The 23,992-nt window shown below is 48.9% G+C and overlaps 1 protein-coding gene across 1 annotated transcript in view; it reads right to left on the bottom strand.

Moving 5' to 3' along the window:
* Positions 1-23,992, bottom strand: part of C1PH19orf81 (chromosome 1p C19orf81 homolog) — a 597,750-nt gene that overhangs the window by 143,665 nt on the left and 430,093 nt on the right. Inside the window, exon 4 of the mRNA XM_069649376.1 lies at positions 13,995-14,115. Within this exon, the coding sequence (XP_069505477.1) occupies positions 13,995-14,115 (121 nt within the window). The remainder of the gene's footprint in view (positions 1-13,994; positions 14,116-23,992) is intronic.

Below are 23,992 nucleotides of genomic sequence, written 5' to 3'. Positions count from 1 at the left end.
AGTTAATTTTTCTCTCTTTTGATGGCATATCTTGTTGTTTGTCATATGCTTTTTCATTGATGTTGCCCAGAAAGGCTGCATTCCTTTCTAATTTGCTACTGGTAAGGTCCCACGCTGCACTGGTTTCCGACTTTATTAAATTGTCCCATCTCCTCTTTTCATCTTCAGCGAGTTTGTCTGCAAGTTTGATTGGCGTTATCTTTATGCCATACCTTGGGTTAGCATGTTCCTCATTTCTCCCTTTTTGATCATGTGCGGCTTTTTCGTCTTCCATTGATCTGTTTTCCTGATCTTTGCTCATTGTCATAATTTCCTCTTGGTCAATATTCTCTTTTTTTGTAGCGACTTGATGCTGTGACACTTTATACATTGGAGTTGTGTCACCTGATGGTTTATTCTCTGCATCACTTCCCGGATGTTTTTTTCTCCCGTGCACGGGCGTGCTCTGCATTTGTGGCTTCTGGTCACTTTCTTTTGCTATGTTGTTATGGCATGAAATTAATGGATCCAGTATTGCTGTTGGACTTTTTTCACTTTCTTTTAATGTGTCTCCATGGCATGGAGTGGATACATCCAAAATTGCTATTTCAATATGTTTGCTTTCTTTTAGCGTGTCTCCATGACATGGAGTAGTCGCATCTGTTAATTCTTTTGCAGTATTTTCAAGTGCCTTTGTACTTGTTAAATTCTGGCAGGGTGTCTCCATAGTTTTCTTCCGCAGCCTCGTCTGAGGCGGGGTCATTTCTCTATTTCTTTCGCGCTTTAGTGAGCGCGTCTTTCCTTCTTGTTTGGTTGTGGCTGTGGGAGCTCTGTTGAGGGGCGGGACCATTCGCCGTCAATCCCTGCTTTGCTTCCGCTCCACGCAGCCAGTTCCATGTCACCCTCCCCGCTCTGCTCGGCACTGCCTCCGAGGGCCGCAGCAGCCGGAAAACGGTTGCTCTACCCAGCACCAGCCGCGCCAGTCCCCGCTGCAGCGCCTCAGAACGATTGGAATCGCTGCGGCCCGAGGTACGAACCCAAATGTAATAACGTTTCTGTCTTTGCATTCCCTCGCATGCTTACAAGGTCTGCTCTTGGGGCATACGAATTTCAGGGATTTCAGTGGGTCATCAACTGCCAGAGTCTGTGTGTATGTCCAGATCTTCACTAACAAAGTATTCTGAGCGCTGGTGGATCAAAGGCTGGAATGCCTGCAGTCTCCACCTGCGTTCTACAGATTTTAAATCCAGCAGTATGTAATCACGTAGCTTCTTGCGCTTCTAGCAGAAGTTATTTGGGGGCACTGTTTAGACTGCAGCTTTCAATTTGGGAAATGTGGTTAAATCTTACCTCTCTGGAAGTTTCCTCTCATGCCTCGGTGAGCGATTCTCTACGCCTCTGATTCTCTTTATCGTTAGATCTATGAGTGTCACAGCCAGGGGGCCCATCCACGCCCGGACTGCCCCGACTGTGTCACACTCACAACCGCACTCCATGGCCCGCTCCGCGGTATGAAGGTGTTTAAGTTCTGCTATGTTCCTCCAACGGTAGCAAACAGCGTTGAAAGACCTGATTCTAGTCACTTTGTAGAAGAGAGTGGACTTCCCAGACTGTGTCACACTCACGACCGCACTCCGACAATAACTCCTGTCATGGTCTCTTGAATGTAATATCCCTTTGATCCTAACTAGCCACCTGCACTGTGGGTGGGTGCTCTGTACTCCTTGTGTCACTGTGCACCTTTCTGCTCCGTATGCATATTTCTCGGTGTCTAACTTTTAAATTTTAACTACTTGCTGGAGCCCTTAACAGAGTCTATTTCATAGCCATACTTCTTAAGATCAGATTTAGCACTTCTTATAAGAGAGACTACAGCCTCAGAATAACAGTGCACTTCAGTCATCCCCTTTGGACGTGGGTCCACAAACTTAACGTCACTACTTTTCACTATTCGCAGCGTCAATTGCGAGTGAAGAATCTCCAGTAGTAGGCTTCTATTTATGGGTTTCTTAAGCCTCTTCCAGCCAGCTGATATGGTGAATAATTTTTTTGGCATTGGCAACTTTTTTTCACTCGTTTTCACCGTATTAACCTGCTCATTTGTATTGGAGTCTTTCTTAAAGTTCCCTTTCTCCAGCATGGGGTCTGGCATGGATTCACATGCTCATGAATATTCCCCGTCGTCGGGCTGGGAATCCTCGGTAAAGAAAAAATCAGTATCAGTTTCGTTTCTGATCTGTCTTTCCTAGTAGTAACCAATCACTGATCTCTGCGTCATACTGACCACAGCCAATGACTGCCCTCTACCTAAGCCCCGCCTCTGGCAGCCATCTTCAGATTTTTACCGCACGTTCAAGTGTTGGGAGTCCTCGTGCTTAGCTCTCGAGCTTTTACTGCGTGTTTCGTGCTTTTTCAGGTGAATTTTCAAATTTTTTCGGTTAATCGAGCCTCAAGCTCCACCGTTTCTACTCCCGTTAACGGCTACCCGTTGCAGGATTTTCCTACGCCCCTCAAGGGTGAAGATTTCGTCAAATCAACTTCTTGGAGGATTCCAGAAGATTCGCGGCCTACTTCGAGATGGCCCAGGATGCGTGTTTGTCGCCCGGACCCAAGCTGTTTCGCAGCTGCCCTGGATGCGGGCTGCAGAATGTGTTTAAGGAAGACGAACATTCGCAATGCCTCCACTGTCTTCATGGGGACAAGACTCATGTAGAGAAGGACTGCCAGTTCTGCAAGAACTTGTCGGAGCGGATAATGAGGGACCGTCGATCCCGTCTCGCAAGCTGGTTGGAGAAGGACTCGACGGGTGAGAAGAAGAAGAAAGGGTCCGAGCGGGCTTCTAGTTCCTGTGCGGCCCCCCGGCGACGGGGGCCCAACACCAGGCCAAGCGCCGTGAGTCCGCTGGCTCCGGGAGCGCCGAAAGGTCGGGCTCTACGGTCGCCAGGCAGGGCGCACCTTCCCCGGCACCGTCAACCACGAGCCAACGTGCCGGTTCGGGGAAGAGAAAGTCCGAGACCCCGGGTAAGCTTCGGAAGAAGCCCCGTCCGATCTCGGAAGAGGGGGAGCGAGGCGTCGCCCCTCCCCCGAAGTAGAAGGCCCGGGATGCACCTAAGGTGGTGAAGGCCCCTACCCAGCAGGCAAAGGCCTCTATCGAGGCTATCGCGGCGACTCTTGCCAAGCCGGCAGAGACACCGCCAGCTGAGACTGCCTCCGGGACTAGAATTTCCCTGCCGCCAAGGAGGGAATCCTCTTTTCAGCCCATCGTCGTGGCCGCCATGATGGAAGAAGCGAGGGGGGGCACGGTGCCCTCCTCGAGCTCGGAGTCAGCCTCGGAGGAGGAACTGACCGAGGCTGTGAGGAACCTCGAAGTCCAATTCGAGAAGGTTCGATCCCGTCAGGAAGATCCTCGGGAGATAACCGAGGAAGGCGACGATGGTGAGGAAGAGCGGCCTTCCCTTCCGGCGCAGCCGGACCCTAGGCCTCAGGATGGCTCGGCGGCCATTTTGTCTGCCATCCAGTCCTTATGCTCTGAGATAAGGACGAGATTCCCACGGCCCAGGCCGGAGGACCCGCAACCTGGCCCGTCGGGAAGTCCTCAGAACAAACGACGGAGGACCCAACCCTCTCCTCTGCTCGCCCCCTTAAGGCCTACAGTTCCCTCCTCATCCTCCCACGAGTCGGGAGATGACGGTGCGTTGGGCTCGACGACGGGTTCTGAGGGCGACGACGACGGAACGGGTCTCCCGTCTCCCGGGCCTCGCCGCCCGACGAGATTGGCTCATTCCACGCCATGATCGCCAGGGCGTCCGAATTGTTCCAGCTCTGCCCGGAGGAGCAGAAAAAGGAAGGTTTCCTCTATCAGCGCCGGGAGGCCAAGAGGAAGACGGTCATCGCGGTGCCCCTAATCGATGACATCTGGGAGGAGGGCCTGTCGGTTCTCAAAAACCCCTCCACGGCACCAGCCAAACGGGACCGGTACGAGAAGAAGTACCGGGTCCCTGAAACCGCTCCCCTGTGCCTCAGGGCCCAGCCGACGCCAGACTCTGTCGTCTCGGCAGCGGTGAAGAAGAAAGCGGCGGGGTCAGGAGCCTCGACGTCAAATTCCCCGCCGGACGGCGAGGGAAAGAAGTTGGACGCCATGGGGCGGCGGGTCATTTCGTCGGCGGCGACGACGATCAAAGCGGCCAAAGCCCTGGCGATCGTGGCCCGTTACGACAGGGAGCTCTGGTTTAAGCTGGCCCCCATATTGGACTTCCTGCCAGACGCCAAGAGGTCCGAGGCCCTGGAAATACTGCAAGAGGGCGAGGTGGCGTCGGACCACGCCATAACGGTGGCAACCGATATTGCCGATACCGGGTTCCGCCAGCTGGGCAACGGTGTTTGCCTACGACGACGGGGTTGGCTCCGGGCGACCGACTTCCGTCAGGACGTCCAGACCAGGTTGTTGGACATGCCGTTCGACGGCAGCAACTTGTTCGGGAAGGCGGTGGACGAGTCCCTCCAAGCCATAAAAACGGACACGGAGACAGCCCGCGCCCTAGGAGCCCTTCAGCAACGACGGCCCTTTCGGAGCTCCGGAGGCAGACAGGGTGCCTCCAAGGGATCCAGCGGTGGCTCGTCGTCCTACCGCCAGGCGGCACGCTCCTCGTCTCAGGAGGCCTTACAGGGGTCGCGGCAAGCAGGGAGCGCCTCGCCGCCGTCGGCAAGGTGGCCAGGGCGGCAAGGCCACCACCTCCAAGCAGGACTGAACCGGCCGTGGTCTCGGGCCCCCACCGAAGCACCCCGGTGGGAGGCCGGCTGATGAATTTCGTGGGCGTGTGGAAGTCCATCTCCACCGACTGTTGGTTGCTGGATACCCTGGCAAGAGGACACTCTATCGAATTCCTGAAGAAGTGCCCTCACGTTCCACCTGTGGCCAGGAAGGAAAATCACGTCCCGCAACTGCTGTTGGAAGTACGGGCGATGCTCAGGAAAGGCGCCATCGAGCTTGTCCCGAAGAGGCTCCGGGGTGTACTCAAGGTACTTCCTCGTCAGGAAGAAGACGGGCGGCTGGCGCCCCATCCTGGACCTTCGTCGTTTGAACAAATACATCAGATCACAAAAGTTCAGGATGGTCACCCTCCAGCACGTACTGGGACAGCTGGAGGAAGGCAACTTTCTATTGTCGTTGGACCTGGAGGATGCATACTTCCACGTTCCCATCCTCAAGTCACTGAAAGTTCCTCAGGTTCGTCGTCCAGGGACGCCACTACCAATTCAGAGCACTGCCGTTCGGATTGAAGTCGGCCCCCAGGGTCTTTACCAAGTGCCTAGCACCAGTGGCGGCGCGGCTGCGCCTACAGGGGATTCACGACTGGCTCATCCGCTCAAGGACGAGGGAACTCGCCGTCGAACACACTGCGAGGACCGTCCAGCTACTCACAAACCTGGGATTCGCCATAAACTACCCGAAGTCCCACCTGGTGCCGTCGCAGGTGGCCCTGTCTCTGGGAGCGAAGCTCGATTAGGGTGAGGCGCCTGGCGGCCCCGTCGGAAGAACGGACGAAGACCATTCTAGGCAAAGTGCAGCGCCTGCTAGCCACGGACGTGGCCAGGGTGAGGTCCATCAAGTCCCTCCTGGGGATGATGTCCTCTTGCATCTACCTGGTGCGCCTCTGCAGACTACGGATGCGCCCTCTTCAAGAATTTCTCGACGCCCGTTGGATACAGGCGACGGGCACCGTCGAAGACAGGGTCCCCCTCAACGAGGTGTTCCGGCGGGCGATTCAGTGGTGGGCGTTCGAGCGCACCTCACGGCGGGCAAGGACTTTCAGACGCCGGCGTACCAGGAGACGGTGACGACGGACGCCTCCCTGGAAGGTTGGGGCGCCCACACCGGAGATCTCCACGCAAGAGGCCTCTGGCTCCCGGAGGAGAGGCTCCTGCACATCAACGTCCTGGAACTCCGAGCCATGTTCTGGGCTCTCAAATCGTTCTTCCCGTCGCTCAAGGGCAAGGTGGTGCGGTTCTTCACTGACAACACCACGACAATGTTTTACATACGGAAGCAGGGAGGCACCAGATCCCCAGCCCTATCCAAGGAGGCACAGGATCTGTGGCACTGGGCAGTCGCCCAGGGGATGTTCCTGGTTCCCTTCCACCTGGCAGGAGAAAGCAACACCATCGCCGACTCGCTCAGCAGGGAGCTGCGCACGTGTCACGAGTGGGAACTGCGCCAGGATCAGGTGGATCAACTCTTCCAACGATGGGGCAAACCCCAAATCGACCTGTTCGCAACAGCAACAAACTCTTAAGTGCAAGAGGTTCACCAGCAGGTTTCCCCAGGCAAGAAGCATGGGCGATGCGTTCTCGTTCCCCTGGGACGGCCTATACCTGTATGCCTTCCCTCCGTTGCCGTTGCTGCTTCGACTCATCAGCCAGCTCAAGAGGTCCCGGTGCAGGATGATCCTCGTCACACCGGCGTGGCCGAGGCAGATCTGGTTCCCGGACCTTCTGGACTTGTCAACGTCCCCTCCCATCAAGCTGTCGGCGGACGCGGACCTTCTCTCCAGAGAAGGAGGCGCCATCTTCCACCACGACCCGGCGTCGCTGAACCTGCAGGCTTGGCTCCTGCAGCGCTAGAGTTTGGAGGCTACGATATACCGGCCGATTGCAGAGAGGTTCTTGCAAAGGCCAGGGCGTCCTCGACTCTCAAATGCTACGGTCATAAGTGGAAGAGGTTCTCTATCTGGTGCCGAGCACAGAAGATCAACCCCCTACGGTTTACGGCCCCTCAAGTGCTGCCATACCTGCTATCGCTGGCAAAGGCTGGGCTAGCCCATGCCTCCATTAAGATTCATCTGGCGGCGATCTCCAGATATACCAGAACCACAGGACGGACGTCCCTGTGGTCCCATCGACTGGTAAAAGAGTTTATGAAAGGACTGTTCCGGTCGTTCTCGCCGGTGAAGGCCCCGGCCCCGGCGTGGGAACTTAACGTGGTGCTGACCAGGCTCATGGGGCCCCCATTCGAGCCGATGCACTCCGCACCTATGAAGTTTGTGTCGTGGAAGACTGCGTTCCTGGTGGCCATTACCTCCGCACGACGAGTGGGAGAGATCCAGGCCCTATCCTGCAAAGCACCGTACTTGACTTTCCATGCCTCGACGCTTAGGACGCACCCCTCCTTTATGCCCAAGGTGCCGTCGGACTTCCATCTTAACGAGCCCTTGGTGTTACCTGTTTTCTTCCCGTCTCCTTCGTCGCCGGCTGCGAGGACTTTGCACTCGCTGGATGTGGCTAGAGCGCTGAAGTTCTACGTGGACCGCACGAAGAGTTTCCGGAGGACATCACAGCTGTTCGTGAACTTTGGACTTGTGAATCAAGGGAAGGCTCTCTCGAAGTCTTCTATTTCCAGATGGCTCTCCGGCTGCATCATGCACTGTCACCGGTTGGCTAACCGACCACTGCCAGGCTGTCCGAGAGCCCATTCGACCAGAGCGATCGCTGCTACTATGGCGTTCTTATCTGGTGTGCCGCTGCTGGACATCTGCAGGGCTGCTACCTGGAGGTCGACGCACACCTTCACGAGATTCTACTCCGTCGATCGGGATTCCAGGCAGGAGTCCAGGGTCGGCCAAGCAGTGCTGCGCAACCTGTTCGCTTAAGGTGAGCCTGGTGAGGAGGTAAGAGATGCTTAATGTTGAGTTTTTTGTATTGCTTAATGTTGAGCCTTTTACCACCCCCCGTGGTTGTGCATGTGTGTACTGCTATTTAATCTTATATTCATGAGCATGTGAATCCATGCCAGACCCCATGCTGGAGAAGGAACAAGTTACTTACCTGTAACTGTTGTTCTCCAGCATGGGTCTGGCATGGATTCACATGCGAACCCTCCCGCCTACCCCTCTGCGGCTCTTCACTTGGTCATACTGCCACTTCACGTGCTACCAAATCTGAAGATGGCTGCCAGAGGCGGGGCTTAGGTAGAGGGTAGTCATTGGCTGTGGTCAGTATGACGCAGAGATCAGTGATTGGTTACTACTAAGAAAGACAGATCAGAAACGAAACTGATACTGATTTTTTCTTTACCGAGGATTCCCAGCCTGACGACGGGGAATATTCATGAGCATGTGAATCCATGCCAGACCCATGCTGGAGAACAACAGTTACAGGTAAGTAACTTGTTCCTTACTTTTACTTTTGGATTTCCAGATAAGAGTTACAATTGACATTAAACTACTATCAGTAGACATATCAGAGTTCAGTGTCCATATCGCTTGTACTAGATTCCAAGTTTTCATTCTCGGGTTTAGATGGTTTACCTTTAGAAATAGAGGCCCCTACCAGCCAGGAGGTCAAATTTCCAGTTTTCAATGCCAATTATTTGGCCTTTCTGGCTATTCTCTTTCTTGCCTTCACTCTTAGGTGCTTTACCCCTCAGATCAGAAGTAATTTTCCTCCTCCTACGCCTCTCTCTCTTTGACTCGTCCACAGAGGTGTCATCTCCAGCCAAGATCTTAACTATCGTGGATTCAAGATTATTAGAGGCCATCAGGAGTCAGAATTACCGATATAGCCACTGGTGGCGATAATTGACTCTCCAATGTTTCAGAAACCCCCTTCTCAATAATCACTTGATTCAATCGGGAGGTGTTTATCCACTAAGCACAAAATATTATGGCAAAGTTTCAGCAGGATTTTTAAGCAAAACCAGTGGAGATTATGTGCCTCCAAATCCTTAAATTTTGGTTTTACAGAAGCAATTTGCCAAGGACACATCGACTGACAGTTCAAACTGCTCCTTACCACCCATCGTAGATTCCGACTCAGGGGTCTTATCTGCCAGCCCACTAAGCCTAGGAGTACAGGACAATCTATCAGGGCTAGGTGGAGACACAGTTTTTGGTATAGAGCAATGATCTTCTGTCGTCAGTTGAGGTACTGGAGCACAAATATCCCCCATCCACCGTACTATGTTGTACAAACACAGGATTTCCTCGTTCAAGGTTTGCAATTTGTCCTTCGAGACTAGAACACAGATTCAGCAATGAGTTATTATTATCAAGGACTGCTGGTATCACCACAGCTTCAATAGATCAGTCTAGAGGGGCTCTGTATGAATCTCTACTACTGCAGATTGCCCCATAATGAAATCAGTTATTTTCCTTGTTTGTAATCATTTGAGTACTTGCTTCGCCCATAGACATTGTACCTTTACCCTTTACGGATCAGTTTTTCTTATTTAACTTGAGCTTGCTATGAAACTTCATGGTGAAAAGTCTCAAAGCACTAGCAGAATGGACTTTTAATTAAGCCTATGGCATTTTAGAGAAAGGAGTAGACACAGTTCACAGTGTGACTGAATAAAGGATTCTGTATCACACCTTAATCAGCAATTGATTCACACAGCGGCTCCAAGAGACCAGCTCCGCATTCACTGCTTAAGCCTATGGCGTTTTTGAGAAAGGAACATTCACAGTTTACAGTGTGACTGAATAAAAGATTACGTATCACACCATGATCGGCAATTCCCACAGCGGCTCCAAGAGTTCAGCTCCGCAGTCACCACTCAGGAAAGGGATTAACAATGAAGTTGTTCAGCCATAGAATCAGACACATATTGCTGGATCGCAAAGGCAGTCTGGTACTATATATGAAGAAAAAAGTCTTTGCATAGATTATTTTCCAAAGTGACTAGTGAAGCAGCAGGCTACGTAATCGTTGCTAGGAAGGAGGAAGAAAATATAATTTGCTATCGAAAGCAAATGCTCACTCCTCACGGCTCATGTACTACGATACCAGGTAACCAGTGCACCACCACAACAGCAAAGAGTCACAAGGATAGTGATTATCCAGGGTTTGCGACCAATTCAGGATATCAACAATGAAAAGAGTCACAAAGCGGGGTGCAACAGGTGTCGGAACAAAGCCTTACCAGATAGATAAGGTAGAGGTCCCAGCTCACAGGTCGCAGAGGACGGAAAACCAAACACACTGCTTTCGCACACCGCGCAGCGCTCCGTACATACACAGTGTAAATATACAAAATCCTGAGTTGCAAGATAGAAGTAGGACAAAACCAAGTCCTTGTGAGCCAGGAAAAAGCGGTGTCCGAGTTCACAGAGTTCACCAAACACACTGCTTTTGCACACTGCGCCATTTTATAAGTATTAGAAGAAAAATGAATTACCTGTCAAAGGCACTGAAAGATCTTTCTGCTGGTGTAGGGATTAAGAAGTTTTGTTATCACCTTGTGTTATCCTTTTTTTGTACAACACAACGTTTTGTCTCTTGGATGTGACTTGCACTGGTGCAAATCACACAGGAGAATGGCAGTTTTTTGTACAGAAGAGGTAGGTATTAATCTAACTTCTGAACAACCAGCGGTCAGGTATCATCCTCAAACTTGAAGGCAGGTCATGCCACAGCTCGGGAGCTAGTTAAGACGAGCTAATGAACCTTGACACCAGACTGATTCCTTCTTGTGTGTGGCATGTGTTGTTTAAAATATAACAGGCTTCTTTCTGCCAGCAGAGCATAGGCAATGTAACCTTAAGAAAGACTGTAATTTGACTTGAATAAATGCAGGACACATGATTTAATTGTACATTTGGGCAAAGAAAAGAAGCTTGAACTATCCTTTACTTTGGACCAGCACTGAAGCCAGGCTATATGCGCCAAAGGAACTATGAGCAGGTGGCCACACTTTGAGAAGCAAGCTGGCCGAAGATTCCTGGCTTGCTGCAGTGGTCTCATCAGATATTGTGGTATGCCCGGCTCTGCTTTATTGCTTTTATCAAATCTTGAGGTCACAAGTTCCATCAACGCATGGACATATTAAGGAAAGACTGAATAGGGGAACATTGTCCTAATAGGTACAGATAACACACATTTAGAGTTGCATGTGATCTAGGATTCCAGTGTTAGGTTAGACATGCCAGATGCCTGAATACAGTAGAGGTGAACGGACTGGCTCCAAAGAAAACGGCCCATAGACTCTGTGGTCTGAAAACATTTACCTATGTCTTCATTGGTTTTAATCAAACATTGTTATTATCCTCTAATCATTGATCGCATGATGGCAAACCAACATTCATGTTTTCATCTCCATATTATGGGAGAGAGTAAAGTAGAATGATGTACAAATGAATGCAAATCATCCCAATGAAATACTGAAATCCTCACTTTGAATGCCACCTCTACTAAGGATAGAGTATATAAATAATATGTAAAAACCATTTGAGCCCCTCTGATTCTGACACTTCTGAAAAATATCTCAAATATCTCTTCATTGAAGCATTCCAAGCAGCTTGCGGAAAACTATACCTTTCACCAACACTCTCAAGCCCAGGCCCCAGGTGATAAATTGAGTACCACAAATTAGTAATAACAGTGACATTAGTTATTACAGCACTTAAAAGCCAGGGGATTCCGTCATGAATCTCTGTATATATCAAATTATTATTCCTACTGTAACCTCTCACAGCACAATGGTTCTACTCCAAACAATCCACACATATAGCTCGATAATTATTTATATTATGTGGAGGGGGTTAGTAGGTGCAGCATACAACACACAGTGCTATATTGGTACTATGTCAAGATGGTGTGGAAGAAGTCGTGATTCGATAGGAAATAGCCAATCTTTACAACCTTATGGAATGCAAGTTGGTCTTGAATGTTCCTGATGCTAAGTTGCAAGTTTTCCAAAGGCAAGAAGCTTGAACCGTGAAGGTGTAGCCATCCAAGTTAGGTGTTGTGGGTGGGATACATAGACGAGACAATAACAAGGAGAACATATAGATCTTTCATTTTCTTCATAAAGCCCTCCCTTTGCTTTTCCTCCTTCTCTCTCCCTCTCCCCTACTAACCTCCTTTCTTTCTCTCCACCCTCCGTCCCCTCCCTAACTCTGTTCAGTTTTTGCTGATTGGTTGCCTGGTTCACCTACAGAGCCTACCGGTCCCAGGCTCCCCCGCCAGTCTTTTGCACTTGCATCTGGGCTGCTGCACTTTGTGCAACATTACTGCACTTTCAGCTTGCGCTCCTTGAGCAGGGCAACCTCTGTGCACTTAACCTAGGGCCCTGCTTGACCGGACTCTTTGTCCCCAGCCCTCTCCCCCTTCTCTGCACCTCTGTCTGTATGTATGCATGACCTAAATGTGCTAGGACCAGTTAGTTTGTCAGTCCTGTCCTCCCCCACCGTTTTTCCGTAATCCACACCCGAGCTTGGTCTCAAATGTGCCACTTCATGCACTTGCACTAGGGGAAATGTCGTCAGGACAAATATGCTAGTTTTTCTGTTTAGATTGTTCAGAATCTTCAAGATCTAAGAATGATTACTGTATTCCCCTGTTACCTTCCCGCTTTGAAGCACTTCATCTCTGTATAAGCGCTATATAAATAAACAATAAATAAATAAATACATTTTGGGGCATACTTTGTGAATTTTTAGATGAAATATAGGACGAAGAGTGGGCATGTTAATAGACGGCCTGCTGGGAGCTGCAAGGTGAAGGGAGCTTGATTGTCATGGATACAGAATGGCAATGAAGGGAGGAAAAGACATGGGGAGATGCTGTCGAATTAACATAGACCTGGGAGGACTAAGAGGGTTCTAAGATTGTGTATTTCTCCTGTCTTCAGAAAGCCTGGAGAGGTCTCAGCTCAAGAGTGTGGGAGCTGCGGTTCGAAGACACAGGCCTTGAAACTAGAGGTGAAAAGTAGGTAATGTGGCAGATGAGGCGGTCATGGAAAAGGCACCTTTAGTATCTTAAGTAGTGCTTCTTAGGAGAATGAGTCAAAGAGCCATCAAGCGCAGTGATATAGAAAAATACATTGGGCCTCATTATGACCCGGGCGGTAAGGGATTACCGGTACCGATAAGGGCACCGTTACCGGTAATCCCTTACCGCCCTATTCCGAGGTCCCTTTACGGGTCCTCCATTAACGCCTGGTTTCACCAGGCGTTAAGGACGGGACCCGCAAAGGCACTTTGGAGCTAAACGGTACCGCAATTAGCGGTACCGTTATTAGCGCGTTCCCCATTCCCATTGAGCCCTATGGGGGCTCAAATGGGACTGGGGAAGGGCCCTGGTGAATGGGGAATTACCACCCCCGCCAACCTTGGAATGGGGCGGTAATAGCTCCATTCACCAAGGCGGAGTCGGTATGGGTTTGGAGGCAGCCATGGCGCCAATAGCACCATGGTTACCTCCAAACTCGTAATGACCCCCATTGTCAGAAAGGAGGGCTTCAAAAGAGGTGGATGCTGAATGTGAAGCAAGTAGAAGTGGGAATCTTCCACCACATCCTTGGAAGCACATCCCATGGAGGCAGTTGATTGTAGGGGAGTTCTCAATGATGGTGGTAGTACATGCATCAGTGAGTCGTCAGGCCTTGATGAGACAGAGGACACCAACACCAGAGATGAAATTCCAGAAGTGTGGAGGCACAACAAGGAGATGTCAGGGTGAGTGCTGAGCAACCCATACATGTTTGAAACCCTACTGCATGTCCACAAAGCCCTTCAAAGCTACAGGAGAGCAGCTTGCAAAGCACTATACAATACAATGCCTGATATTTTAAACACGATAAACCATGGGTCTGCAAACTTAAGCCCTTCAGATGTGTTAATCTACAACGCCCATCATCCCCGGCCAGCACAGAAAATGGTGAGGGACTATGGAAATGTTACTCCAAACCATATGAAGACCCATGGGCCACAGATCCCTGTGAAAAATGGTTTGACAGCCTTCATCAAATATTAGCCCCCTGCTGCAATTCCTCCACAAACTCCCTGACTTCCAATTACACCACCCCTTCACATTATCCAATGCAGATTTTTCAACTTCCAGTCCCTTAGTGCTCCACCGTTAACTGCCAGCACCGAATCTGGCATTGGAGGGACCCGCACACCAATATCAGACTCTCAAATACAAACTTTCCCAGTGTCATCTGCCAGTTCTGACACATGTACACATATAATCATACAAACACAGATACAGACACTCAAGAGGCATTCTTCTGAACTCACTGCACATTCCATGCAGAGCGTGAGAGGCTGGGCTGTTGGAGGCCTCTCAAACTTCCGAATGCAGGGCATCTCCAGGTCCAGGGCTTCATATTCCAGAATGATCTGCTTCAGGTGACGTTTCCTGAAAGGAGGCAGGACAGTAACACATTACATCCATGAAGATAAAACTCAGTGTGGCTTGGCGGGGAAGAGCATGTGTAAATAAAAGCATCACAGAACCGCTATACTGCATCTAACAGGCTCATTTGTGCCCTCTAAATTCCTTACCCAGTTATGTTTTATGGTAACCAATTCCTTCATCAGGTCTTCCTTCTTTTCTTTAGATCCCTGTTATAAGGGCCACTTACCCCACCCCTCGCTATAATTTACAGCACCTAGACACAGCCATCATTTTCAAACTATCCGTTGTTTACCACTGCCTGTAGAAGCTCATGCTTACTTTAATATTAGGTTGAAACATACCAAAGAGTTTCACAAATGTTTACATATATTTCTAACTTCACATGAGGCACAACAAATCTGTGGCACACTATGCAGTTTTTTGAAGGACAAAATTGCAAACATCTGTGATGGCATTCAGTTATCGCATGAATCGTCTACCCAAAATACCCTAAAATAGGTATCAAGAAAAGAAAGCAGCCCCTGAATACTGACGTTCCTCACATACCAGTCCTCAAAACCTTCATCAGCACATCCTCAGAAGTCTATCTGCCAGCCCCTCTGCCAGGAGTATCACACTCTGAGACCCTTAAAGAATGTGCAGGCGTTTTGACTCCACACATAACTGATATCATTACCCCCTGTTGTAAAAAATAAGCTGTCCTTGCTACGTTCAAACAACTAACATCAAACACTAGTTCATGAAAGACACCCTTTATAAAATGTGCACAGGCAAAATAATAATAAAGCAGAATTCAAAATATGAGCTCAAGGCTAGGCGAGCACTAATCTACCAAGGAGACGCAGAAGAAATGCTAAGAACGCTATCTTCTGAGATTAAATAACGCCTATGGTAGCTCGCAGCTGGCCTCTCAGGTTAACTTTGTTCCCAAGGAAGCCTGGATTAGCTTTTATAAGGGTTTATATGCCGTTACACCGCTAGTAGTCAATATAAAATTTTACACTGAGCCGAAGGATGATCAACTGCATTTCGACCTGGCAGATATTTTCTATTACATCTCAAAGCTTTCTACCTCTAGAGCACAAGGACCCAATGGGTTATCCAATTATACAATCAAACAGCACCTGCTGGCCTGGGCTAATATACTTATGATCATCTTCGCAGGCTGTTACAACTCGGTTGTTGCCCTCCTCTTGGAGGAAATCGATTGTTATACCAATCTATAAGAAGTGTGATCGATCTAACCCTGTAAATTATAGGCCGTTAACCCTACGGGATATCCCGGGTAAGCTTTTTGCAAGGCTTTTGCTCAGAAACTTACACAGTTGGCTTGATATCTCCAATCTGTGGGACCCAAACCAGACTGGTTTTATTCCTGGTCTGGGGACCGCCATAAATCTTCACGTCCTTCAATCAAACTCCCAGGAACACACTAAAAAACAGCCCGTATATCTGGCATTTATTGATTTTCAGGCTGCTTTCGATTCAGTTTGTAGAGGCTTATTAATGGAAAAGTTACGTAAAGCCGCCCGTCCAGAGTATTTGTTATTCTGGATTCATGAACTGCATTCTCGGACTACTATCCAAATAAGACTGTCTTTGGCTGGTAATTTGTCAGAACCCATCAAGACCTTTAGAGGACTCAAGCAGGATTGCCTCGTGGCCTGCACCCTTTTCAACTTCTTTGTCGTGGATATGTGCCTCTATTTTGCCAATGTTTTCTCGGATTCACCTAGGCTGGGGGGAGGTGGGCAGCTTCCCCTGGTTGTTCAATGTGTACGACCTTGTGTTGTTAGCAAGAACTTCCAGGTGATTGCATGCCCTCCTTTCCCAGCTTGGTGGCTATGTGGAGGCAAACTCACTAAAGATCAATCAGGCAAAGTGTCAAGTTATGGTCTGGGGCATGAATCGGAGGAGGGATCCTAAAACAGTGCCCTGGCTCTTGCAGGAACGCAAATTGGAAGTGGTGGCTGAATATAAGTATCTGGGTTTCATCATCAGTAACCACCCGAGTGATAAGCCATGTTTCCGAGATTTGGATATCAAATTGAAGACGTGTATCTGCCAGGCTCGTATCATACAGGCGAGATACAGTACATTTTCATTCCTTCCTGCTATCCCATTTTTCCAACAAAAAATAATCCCAATTCTTACCTATAGGGCTGAGACAAGGCACTGCCAAAAGGAAACCTTCTGGCACAAATATGAGGGCCGATTTTGGAGAGCAATTCTGGCCTACTACAAACAGTCTCAATGTCTCTTATACGACATGAGTTAGGAATGGTGTCCCTTTATGCCATGCATACTTGGAAGCTTCTCTCCTTGTTCAGGAAATATCTGATGGTGTTGAATACGAACTTTGTTATGACTATTTTGGCCAAGAGTCAAAACATGAAAAGATACTGGCCTGGAGGACAAAGGCGAAGGGCATTCTGGAATTTGAAGGGCTATCAGAGACTCTATTGATTAATAATCCGGTTAGGATAAAAGAAAAACTTTGGCTGAGTGACTGGATAAAAACAGGAGAAAGGTGTCTCCAACTGCGTCCCTTTAAAGATCATATCTACAGAACCAAAAAACTGTATTCCATAGAACCCTATTCGCTAAAATTCCCCGACCCTAAACGAAGAGATTAGAGGTTGAATTTATGGTATACCAACGAGATCTTGTTCAGACGGAAATTCAGCCAAGATAACTGCTGTAGGTTCTGCTCTAAAGATTCACAAATCGAGACAATAAAGCATTTGATTGCTGAATGTCCTGCACTACTCTCTCTAAGAGTAAGACTCTTCCAGCACGTGTTTATAGAATATCATATATGAGATTCAGATATATTGTGGAGAGCCCTTTTTGATAGCCACAAATTGGGAAAAAATGTGGCTATGATAACATTTATGCAATCTTTAAAACTGCTGGAAGTGGTTAAAATATGATAAAAATATGTAACGAAGTGAAAAGTTAACTATTATAAATAATCTGCGATCTAATTTAGAGAATTGGCAACCAATGGAGTTTGTACTGGATATTCTCTGGAACTTTGCAATGTAGTGGCTATTCAGTCTTTTCCCTTGTTTATTATTCTATATTATGAATGTTAGGAATTTTATATTATGTTAATTTTATCAAAATGTGTCGAAGAGTTTAACCAGTATTGTAGTTATGAATTTATGTATTCTCAGATGTTATATGAGAATATTTTGTTTGTTTATTTGAAAGGCTATTTGTTCAGCTAAAAAAACATTAATAAAAACAAAATATATGAGTTGCAATGGATGGACATTTTTAAGGAAGGGCAGTTTTAGGATAGTGTTTATTCAAGTGGGAGAAAAAAAGTCCAAATCCCATAATAGAAATAGCTTAAGTTTGCAGAGGTGTACTAAAGGCCCCTTTACTACATCGGTATTCATCCGGCTGAAGTGATTCAAATAAATGTCTCCATAGTGGAGTCCAGATTTGTTCAAATTTGAAATCTCGGGAATGAAGATCATACATTTCGTTCTCCAGGTAGCCGTATACCCAGACCTCCACATTTGTGGCTAGATTCTGACAGATCAACAGTTCCTCTTGTAAATTGAGATATTTGTAATTTACGCCTACGTGTGGTTATAACGTACTACAAGACATGGGGCCTCATTACGACCCCGGCGGTAAGTAATGGACATTACCGGCATGGCGCAACTAACATGTCTGTGCTGGCCTGAAACTGTTAAAAGCGGTACATTAAAACCTCTCGGGCATGAGCATTGCGCCATGCCGGTAATGTAATCTGCGCCATGACGTTAACGTCCCAAAAACGGCACCTACCGGCATCGTATGCCGTGCAAGCTGCACCACCGCCACCCTACCCACCGATATTAGAGATCACCGCAAATAGCAGTGACCGCTATTAGCGGTGACAGTAAAGAAGCGGATCCGGAAGTTACGCCATCGCACCGGAACGGGAAAGAGCATGGCGGCCATCTTTAAAAACACAATCCATTGCAATCCTCCACAACCAGTGCACATCTGTCCCCGAGACCCGCCACAAACCTTCACCCACATCCACCCATCGTCAGAATGCCGGAAGTTGTCAAAAAATCTTGCGATCGGCTGCGGCAGGAGCGCTTCAGTAGGGAAGAGCTCACCATGTTGGCGGAAACCCTACAGGAAAACGCGCACATTGTATTCTCCACTGAAATGACCAGACCGGCAATAGCACGGAAGAAGGCCATATGGGACCTAGTCGCACAGCGGGTCAGTGCAGTAGGAACAACACCCCGCACCACAAAACAGTGCCGGAAAAGGTGGGACGACCTCCGGCTCCGTGTAAGGAGCATACTGTCTGCCAACAGAAACCTGGGCATGGCAACTGGTGGAGGAGCAGACTCACCGATAAAAATGGAGCCGTAGGAGGAGATATATGCCACAACCATTGGCATCAAGAGCATCGAGGGGGTCGGTGAAATGGAGAGAGGAGCCCCGACATCAGGTGATGCAGGTAGGTGCCTCAAATTAAGCCATGCTAAACTTCCTGAAGTCCAGTTTCATGGGAAGCACAATGTTGCCTAATAGGGTTAACGCAACACATTAGCAGAAGACTGCCAACAGGCATCATTGACCTACACCCTGTACACATGCAGTATGCACACTCTCTCCGTAGGCACCCACATTCCTGCATGCTTCTCCCACCCAAAATGGAGACAACCTGTATGTCACTGCCTCCAAAGTGCACCATCTAGTCATCAAAATCATGGCAGTCATCACAATGCCGGCTCAATGTCTGCAGACCCATCAATAACACTTTCCCTCCTTTGCTCTACCACAGGCTCCCATTCAGACCTTGGCGAGGACGAGACTGGCACCACACCTGCCAAGAAGGCCAGGCCCGAGGCAACACCACGCCAACCCTCCACCTCTGCTGGACCAAAAAAAAACCCCACAGCAGCCAAAATCGACCGCCACAACACAGGCCAGGGCAACGATAAGCACCAAGGCAAGCAGCATGGTACCTCCAGCAACAGACATCCAACAAGTGGTGGCCACTGAAGGGACTGCGTCTGCAGGACGCAGTACGATTGGGGAGACTGCTGCCATTGCAGCTTGCCTGGATAGTGATGTTGGGAATGATGATGATGTCATAGAATGTTCCCCCACTGCCCACCCTCATTCCCCCTACCTGTCCCCATGTAGCCTGCATGCTGATAGCACACAGGGGCAATCCCCTGATGACTCCTGGCCAGCCACTCCATGCCCAGTGGAAGGTGGGGAGGAGGGGAGTAGCCCAATGAACGCGCCAATGGCATAATCCAATGCCCAAAAATACCAACAGTCGCTGGACGAAATCTTAGCAAGGCAACACCAACTGTCCTCACTCCTCACTCAGCATGTGGCTGAATGTGGAGGTGCAAGTGCTGACATGCAAAAATGTGCAGAGACTGTGAAGGCAGCCATACAATCCTCCACCAAGGACCTCTGTGCCGAACTTGCCGCGGTGCGGCACATGCTCTCGGAGCTTGTACAGACAATGAGTGACATGCGTCCTAGTGAGCAGCCGAGTACCTCCTCCGCTGCCAGTTCTGCCCCAAGCAGCCCCGTCCGCAGGTCGGCCAGGAACCTGCGGAGTATAGGCAGGGGAGCCCCGGGGGCCGGCAGAGGGGGCTGCCAATAGAGGCCGCCCAGTGGAACAATTCCACATTAGGCACTTCAACACAGGCATCCACGCACTTTTGCGGGGAGTTGAGGGGGGAGGGGGGAGTGGGATCTGTTGGGGAGTTGAGGGGGGAGGGGGGAGTGGGTGTGTTGGGGAGTTGGGGGAGGGAGGGGGGAGTGGGTGGGTTGGGGAGTTGAGGGGGGAGAGGGGAGTGGGTGTGTTGGGGAATTGAGGGGGAGGGGGGAGTGGGTGTGTTCATTGAATTCACATTTACAATACAATTTTTGCTTGATCACAAATCACATGTGTGGACATTGCTCATTGCGTATGTGTGCTTTATTGGTGAACAGTCCACAGTGTGCATATCCCAGACACACACACTGCCCCAATTGCCATCTCCATGTGACACCCACCATCCGTGTGTGCTAGAAACATTGGTTGATCAGAGTCTGACGCATGTCACGTCCCTCCTGTGCATCGCTGCCTCCCTGAGGTGCTGCCCCATCCCCACCCTCCTCATCCTCGGGTGGTTGCAGTTCAGCATCAGGGGGCAGGGGCACATTTCGTCTGATGCACATATTGTGTAGCATGACACATGCCATGACGATCTTTGCCACCTTCTCATGGCGGTACAGGAGTGCCCCACCAGACCTGCTGAGGCAGCGAAACCGTGCCTTCAATAGGCCAAATGCCTGCTCAATCACCACACGGGTTCGTGTATGTGCACGATTGAAGTCCTCCTCGTGCTAGTTCTGTGGGTTCCGGACTGGTGTAAGGAGCCACCTCTTCAGGGGATAGCCTGCATCACCTGTATGTGGGCAACAATGTATGTGTCAGTCATGACATCAAATCTCAAATCATGACGTGCCACCATGGCATGCATTCAACTCTTACTTTGTACCACTTTTACATGCACAAATGGATTCCCACTATGTGACCGGTATATGTGTATTCTTCTCATGGACTGTTTTGCATGCCATCAACCAATGTATGCAGGGGGGTCCAGTGCCTTGTGAGTGCCCATCCACTGTGTTCGTTCATGGCGTTTGTTTTGGTGACCTGGCAGGTGTCCTGTGATATCAACGCTCTCATCACGGCAAAATTGCTGTCAGCCTCATGATGACCCCACTGAGCACTACTAATGTTGATAGGCACATTTTTTGGGCCTCGGTGTCTGTGTAGTGGTGTGTTGATGTTTTTCTCCGTCATGTGCCTCCTTTGTGCGCATTTATGGGGGACTGGCCTTTCAGTTGATGGTGTTTGGTGCTGTGTATTGGCTGAAGTCATTGCATGTAGGTGCATTTCGTTGAGGTCAATGTGGTCCGAATCGGTACAATGCACTTGCAGATGGTTGTGTCATGGTTGGGACACACCTTCATTCACATGGTAGGGCTGCTTACATGGGGCATTATGTGTACAGGTGTCAGTTGACGTTTGGTCTGCTTTAGGGTATGAGCTGGCTCCATTGCCTCTGGTACTCTCAGCCAGGTAAAGTATGCATCATTCCCCCCCCTTTTAGCCAGGTAAAGTATGCATCATTCCCCCCCCTTTCAGCCGGGTAAAGTATGCATTGGTACGTCAATTACCTACCCACTTCACATTTCCATGGCCATGACATGCGACTCACCGAGTAGCCAGGATCTTGGCCCTGCATGTCGCTCCATGTAGCGTGGTATTGTGGAGTTACGCAGGACCATTGAATCATGGGTTGATCCGGGGAATCGGGCACAACAATGTGTGATGATCCTGTTGGAGTCACATACCATTTGCACGTTGATTGAGTGAAATAGTTTACGGTTGCGGTACGCTACCTCCATGGCATGTGGGACCACCAATTCCACATGGGTGCAGTCGATGGCACCAATGCAACCAGGTATGCCGGCTAGTGCATGGAAACCCACTTTGGTGTTTGCAATCTCCTGGGCAGACAGTGGTAAGGAAATGTGGTCGTCTGTGTGCTTGAGGAGGGCATCGAGCACTTGGATCAGCGTACGTGAGAATAATGGTTGTGAAATGCCGTGCAAGTGCCCCACTGTGTGCTGGTAGGTGCCTGTGGCTAGGAAGTGGAGAACGGACACTACCTTCAGTAGGGGGGTGATGGCGGTGGGTGTTTCTATCATGCTGACTATGTTGTTGTGTATCATGTCAACGATGGTGGTGATGGTGTCCCGGTCCAAACGGTACAAGGTATGGATCTGCTCAGCGGTGAGGTTGAATGGACTGGCTCGGATGCGTGGGATTGGGGGCTGCCTGTGTGGTGGCACTGGCTGTGCTGGTGGGGCTTGCTGGCCCTGCCTTGCCCTTCTTCTCCTCCTGCGTCTCCTCTGTGCTGCCTGTTGTTGTTGTAGTTGTAGCACTTGCATTGCAATCAGGTCCTCCAGCCCCAACATTGCTAGTCGTATTGGAATCATTGTGGAGTGTGACTGGGTGTGGGAAGGGGTGGGGTGTGCTCTTTTTGTACTTGGTGAGTCTGTATTGCCTCCACCTGTGCTTATTCTGTGCACCTGTGGCAGCTGGGAACACTGCACATGGCCATTTACGGTTGGTTCCCGATGGCGGAATTAGCACCATGGCGGTAAGGTACTTTACGGCCTTCGCATGTCCGCTTGGTTCGTGATTTTCCCACCTTTGCGCGATGCCGGTACTTACGGCGTGGAAGTCGCGTGCGCGCGAGCTTGGTGCTGTTAGCGGCACCGTTAACTATGATGCCGCTAATTGCACTTTCACGGGTCATGATCGGACCTAGCGGTAAGCGATGCCGGTAATCATTTACCGGCATTGTTTTTCACTTACCGCCGGGGTCGTAATGAGGCCCATGGTATTGACAAGAAATCATGTAGAAATCATGGGTAACTACCTGTCGATGCTAGTAACCAGGGGCAAAACCTATTCGTATAAGATTCTGGTCACGTTCACCAAGGGGAAATTTGTCATAACCGACAAGGGCGAACAGGACTTTTAATATAACAAATATATCTCAACAAGGCAATCACTTTCCCTCAGGAAGAACTCACCTGTCCCTAGAAAAAGCTGCTCCCAATTATAAGGAGCTTATATCCTCTATAGGCAAGCCTGTTAACCACTACAATCTGTGCTCCTTTTAGGTTATTAGTTATCATGAAATATTGAGTTGTGAGACAGTTGTGTTCCCTCTCTTCTATCCCTCCCTTAATAGGTAAAGGCTGAACAGGATGATGAGACAGTAAATCATCATTCTCTAGCTTGACCCCACAAGTAAGAATACCTGGTCTGTTGGTCCTGACGAAAGTGACAAGAACATAGACGTCACTGAAACGGTCAACCCTGAGAAGAGATATCCTTTGATTAACTCTAATGATACCATGGGGAAATGATTTTTCGTGCAATAATTTCAAGTGTGTTTTTAAAGATGTTTTTCTAGCAAACATTTGGTGAAATACGCAATAGGGTTGTGAAAGATTAAAGAATATCAAGGCTTACTACTGCATAATAAAAATACGCCAGTCAGGAGGTCAAAGTTACAATTGTACTTTATTGACAAACAGCTGTTTGGTTCTCAACACCAAAGAGTGTGTGCAAGCAGACACCGTGAGATGAGAGAGTGCTGAACATTTCACAAATGCATATATTTATACAAATTCTTCACAGCATTGGACACATCTTCCAGCCCCTCTTGATGTAATACATAACCTAGGGTTCGTGACCTAACCACATAATTCATGTTTAAACATCTTTGCACAGTCTGCTGTTTTCCATCAAACAATTCACATGTTTTCCAAATACAAGACACAAAGGTAACATTCCTCATTTTACTCACTTATATTTGTCTACCATTTGTTATTGAGCTTAAAGTCAGTTAGTTCCAAGGAGAGAAAACAAGGAATTCTATGGAAGAGCACGTTTAGCCATTCATTATTTTACTTTGCTGTTTGAACGGGGAAGGCACTGTTTGGACAGATGGTATCTAAATTACTGATTAGTACAGCTTTTGTTTAGCTCCAAGGTTCTTCAGGGTAGGATAAACAATATGTTAACATCATAAAGCAGCACAAAGTTCATTTTGCTCTGTTGAAGCCGAAAACACAAATTCTGAACATGGAACAGAAAGCTGGAGGCGATCAAAATGGTGGACAACTCAAAATGGTGGCGTAGTCGGCCTGTTTCAGGTTCATTCAATGCGATATTACAGTGCGATGCGAATGTGCTTAGGCCAATATTTACTATTAGCAGTATTATATCAAATATATTTTCACAGTTGATCAGTTATAT

Source organism: Ambystoma mexicanum, chromosome 1p (assembly GCF_040938575.1).
Source record: "Ambystoma mexicanum isolate Mex_15411 chromosome 1p, UKY_AmexF1_1, whole genome shotgun sequence".
Classification (NCBI taxonomy): Eukaryota; Metazoa; Chordata; class Amphibia; order Caudata; family Ambystomatidae; genus Ambystoma; species Ambystoma mexicanum.
The sequence above is the reverse complement of the archived record's forward strand: the minus strand, read 5'-3'. Positions and strand labels throughout refer to the sequence as shown.